Below are 3,999 nucleotides of genomic sequence, written 5' to 3'. Positions count from 1 at the left end.
AGACAGCACAATTACTGAAGATTGTGAAAAACAAATGTGCTGCACATCGAGATGCGATAAAAAGTATTTTGTACCTTAAAAAACTTTTTTACATTACGACCATTTTGATGTAAATATGCTTGAAAGTTTAATACAAATGCAAAAAAATATGGAGAAAGATCAGGAAGAGGTACAGCGTGAGATTTCTCGTTCTGCACCATGGTAGGTAAATTTGATTCATTACAGTTAAAAATTTTTATCCTTAAAGTCAAAGATAACCTTGATAATTTCGAGGAGTCAAAACAAATACAGCAGAGTCTCTCATTAGCAGCAGAGGATAAGATCCGCCAATTTTATGAAGAATTGAAAACGTAGACCCGATCATCTATCGATTTCAGTTTCTTCAAAACGACTTGAGTTCATGGTTGAGCGTGGTCGGTAATGTTATTCTTTGTCGGGCCCGATATGTTGTCTTGTTTGGTAGGCAGTTTAAAATTCCATGGTTTGATTGGCCGGCGTCATTTGGGAGGTTCTAAGAACATGTCCAAAGAGGAGCCACTTCCTGGAGGAGAGCCTGTTTTTGCGATCTCGATGTATGAGTAATTCTGTATAGTTTTTCGTTGCTCATCTATGGCCAGGGAATTTTTAGTCTTAATTGCTTTCTTGGACATCCCTCGCGATAGTACGCTCTAATTCTTTCTCGATCGCGTCGGCTTCCCGTTCATGAAGCTTTCAACACTTGACCGATTGCGACATGAATCGGGGATCACGGGGGATTATAATTAACTGGCTTACCCTGGTCTTTTGGTCAATAAAATCTCTTAAAATCAACATAGGAATGATTTTAATTCGCAATATATCACGTGATTTATAATAGTTTAAATAGCGCTTTTTCCATTAACTGCGCAATAAAAATAAAATGACTGTAATTGTAATTTTGACTTTTTTATCAATAATAGAATATTGAGAACTCAATTGTTAATTCTTTGGAAACATGTCCCATATGCCTTGATTATATCGTCAATCCAGTAAGAACGAAATTGACAATCATTTCTCGACTTGTATTAGCAAATAAACTAATTTAATAGAAAAGGAAAAGATGTAAACATATTTATTGTGAGAAATGTCTTAAAAAATGGATTGGCTATAATTCAACATGTCCGATGGACCGTAGTTCGATCTGCGGATACATAAAAATTGGTTGATTCAAATCGGTCCATCAAATAATTTATATTTTTGATTTATGTTCAAATATAAATATATCTTTATTCAATGAGATACCCAAGTTTTTAGCCTAGTATCAAAATTAATTTCACGCCACGATCCCATGGATCACCTCATCAACCGATCTCTGAAGTTTCCACTCTCACAAGAGATCTGCTGTAAGTAATCAATTAGTTATTTCAAGGTTTAACTGGATTTGATTAGAAAATAATTAATCAAAATGTTAAATAATTATGTCACTGCAGCACAATTACTCAAGATACATGACATCACATAAATACATGACTAATAAATGACAGTATCACGTGTTTTTAGCGTGAAAGCACGAATAAAGCATGTAAAATATAGGTAAACATGGTTATTCTAAATATTTATTTAGCTAGAATCTAGATGAATACTCCGGTACTATCCCATTAAAGATATTCACTGAGATTAGCGACAACTAGCTGTCAATTTTTTAATTAGTAGCAACGGTTCTCGATCGTCATTATCCGGGAAAACAGTTTGGCAATCCGCCAGGCTACATAATAATGAATCATTATTATGATGATTATTAATGATTATTAAATCATTATTAATGATTTTTTTGATTAACTAATTGAAAAAAAATTAGTAGTTTTTAAATAGTTCCCCAAAAATTAAAGCGAATTTTTTAAACTCAAACATACGACGAGTTTTTTCCAAATTATCAAAAGTCTTAATAAAAAACGGATTATAAAATCTAATTACTCTGACCAGGTGCACTTTATAGTCCGACTGCCTGAAAACTAATCCAAATAAAATCCCCAAAACTAAGATTTTCAAAAATTCTAAAATGTATAGTTTAGAGCAGAGGTTTCCAAGCTCTTCTTTACACGCCTCCCTTAGAAAAAATGTACAATCTTCCGCCTCCCTTTATATTCCATAATATAATACAATTATTAATTTATCAAAAACAATTTTGTAAAACAAAAAGTTAGTGAGATTATTTTTTTCCATCTTGGCGCAAAGTTTTTGAAATCTTGGTGTCATTGAAGAGAGTGCTACTCTTAACTTATTAGTCACTACTAAATGAGTTCGATATTTAGATTTTATTGCAGCTAGTCCAGAAAATCCAGTTTCGCATAAATATGAGGTAGCAAATAGCAACAAAACTTTCATTGGTTTATTCGACAAAATTTCATATTCCGTACTTAAATTCAACCAAAAATAAATTAGCGGTTCTCTCTCAAATTTTTGTTTCAATAATGTATCACCTGACAATTCTATCAATTTTTCTTTTTCAAAAGTTGTCAATGCAAATTCATTATCTTCTTCATCAATAAATGAATTCTGTATTCATTCGAACGTTTTACAATCAAAATCTTTAAATAATGAGCAAAATAATGAGATTCCGACACAATAATAACTACCGGAAATAAAGGTTTTAATATGTTAAAAATAAGAGAAAATTATAGATTAGTGTTGGTCTGTAAAAAAGTCGCGACTGAGTTTCCAACGGTTGAAGGAATCAAATTGAGTGAGGAAAACAAATTCCTAACTCCATTATTCCAGTACTGTTTGACCTGAAAAACAGGGTCTGCCGGCCTCTACAAGCATTAAAAATAATAGAACATTCATGTTTAGCTGTTCCATTAGTTCGGGGAATGCAGAATTGCTCAATCTTGTGAGAACCATGTAGTTATCAGCATTAGAAGATAACAGTCCGGAATAATGAATTAAATACACAGATCCACCCCCGATTGCTGTTTTAATAATACTTAACATTTTATTTAGTTAATTCTATGAGAATGACAACTATTTTGAGTAAATGAAAGCACTAAACTACAAAAAATGAATTTAAATATTATTAATTTAATAATTTTAATAATAGTATATTAAACTAATAAGATTAATAATAAAAAAATTAATTTAACAAAAGAAACATAAAAATCATTTTTAGCGATTTTTGACTCCTTTATTAATTTTTTTTCTATAAAAAAAGATATGAATTTTTTTTCGAATTAAATTAATTTGAACTTGTCAATAGTCATTAAATAATTAAATAAAATTTAAAAACCCTTTGTCACTTGTCCATTTTGTTGTGTTTGCCATTAGTCCTCACAAAAATGTACCAAAATACATACAATAAAGGACCCGATGAGAACCAATGCCAAGATCCAGTAATTATATAAATTAATAATTAGGTCTATGCAACTGCAATGTACCAAACTCGTCTACCTAACGAACTGGAACGAGTTTTATCGAATAGAGAGCAAAGATCCGCAGCAGAGGTGCATCAAGATATCGAACCAGATCAAATTGTAGAAAAATCCTCAGATACCGACTTTTTTTCCTCAGACCAAGAAAAGCAAGACGAAAATCACACAAAAATCCAGCCAAACAAATTGAAACATCGCAAAAGAAAGAAAAAGCCAAAAAACCCCCAAAACAGATCAAAAATCCCACCAATAACAGAAAAACCGCCACCCACATCGGAACCCCTCCCAGAAAACGTGGTGGTCGAATATTTGGAGGAGGAAATTAAGTTTGACGTGAACGACCCGAACTATCTCGACTACACCCGAATATTGGACGCATTCAAGACGGCGGAGGCTCGTTCGCAGCCGAATCGAGTCGTAGTCCGCAATGACAGCAATGCAGTCAAAGACGAGGCCATGAACGTGGTCCCCGTCAAGGCAAGAGGTGCCTATGCTCAGTTGGAGGTCGAGAAGGAGGTTGTGTCACGACTGACTGTTTAGATTCGCGAAAACAAGGATAATCGAAAGCTGTCTAAAAAGCAGTGGAAAAAGCTGAATCGGTACACTGTGGCTGAAC

General features: G+C 33.2%; 1 protein-coding gene across 1 annotated transcript; it reads left to right on the top strand.

The window, feature by feature from the left end:
- The first annotated feature begins 3,327 nt into the window (after positions 1-3,327).
- LOC115228257 lies at positions 3,328-3,999 on the top strand. The gene has a single exon (XM_036498893.1). The coding sequence runs from the start codon at positions 3,384-3,386 to the stop codon at positions 3,921-3,923; it is 540 nt and encodes a 179-aa protein (XP_036354786.1). The 5' UTR covers positions 3,328-3,383; the 3' UTR covers positions 3,924-3,999.

This window comes from Octopus sinensis, unplaced genomic scaffold (genome assembly GCF_006345805.1).
Source record: "Octopus sinensis unplaced genomic scaffold, ASM634580v1 Contig10079, whole genome shotgun sequence".
NCBI classification, from domain to species: domain Eukaryota; kingdom Metazoa; phylum Mollusca; class Cephalopoda; order Octopoda; family Octopodidae; genus Octopus; species Octopus sinensis.
The sequence above is the reverse complement of the archived record's forward strand: the minus strand, read 5'-3'. Positions and strand labels throughout refer to the sequence as shown.

Excerpts from the sequence above, each read along its gene's own strand:
- LOC115228257 (XM_036498893.1), top strand. The coding sequence starts at position 3,384 with ATGTACCAAACTCGTCTACCTAACGAACTGGAACGAGTTTTATCGAAT.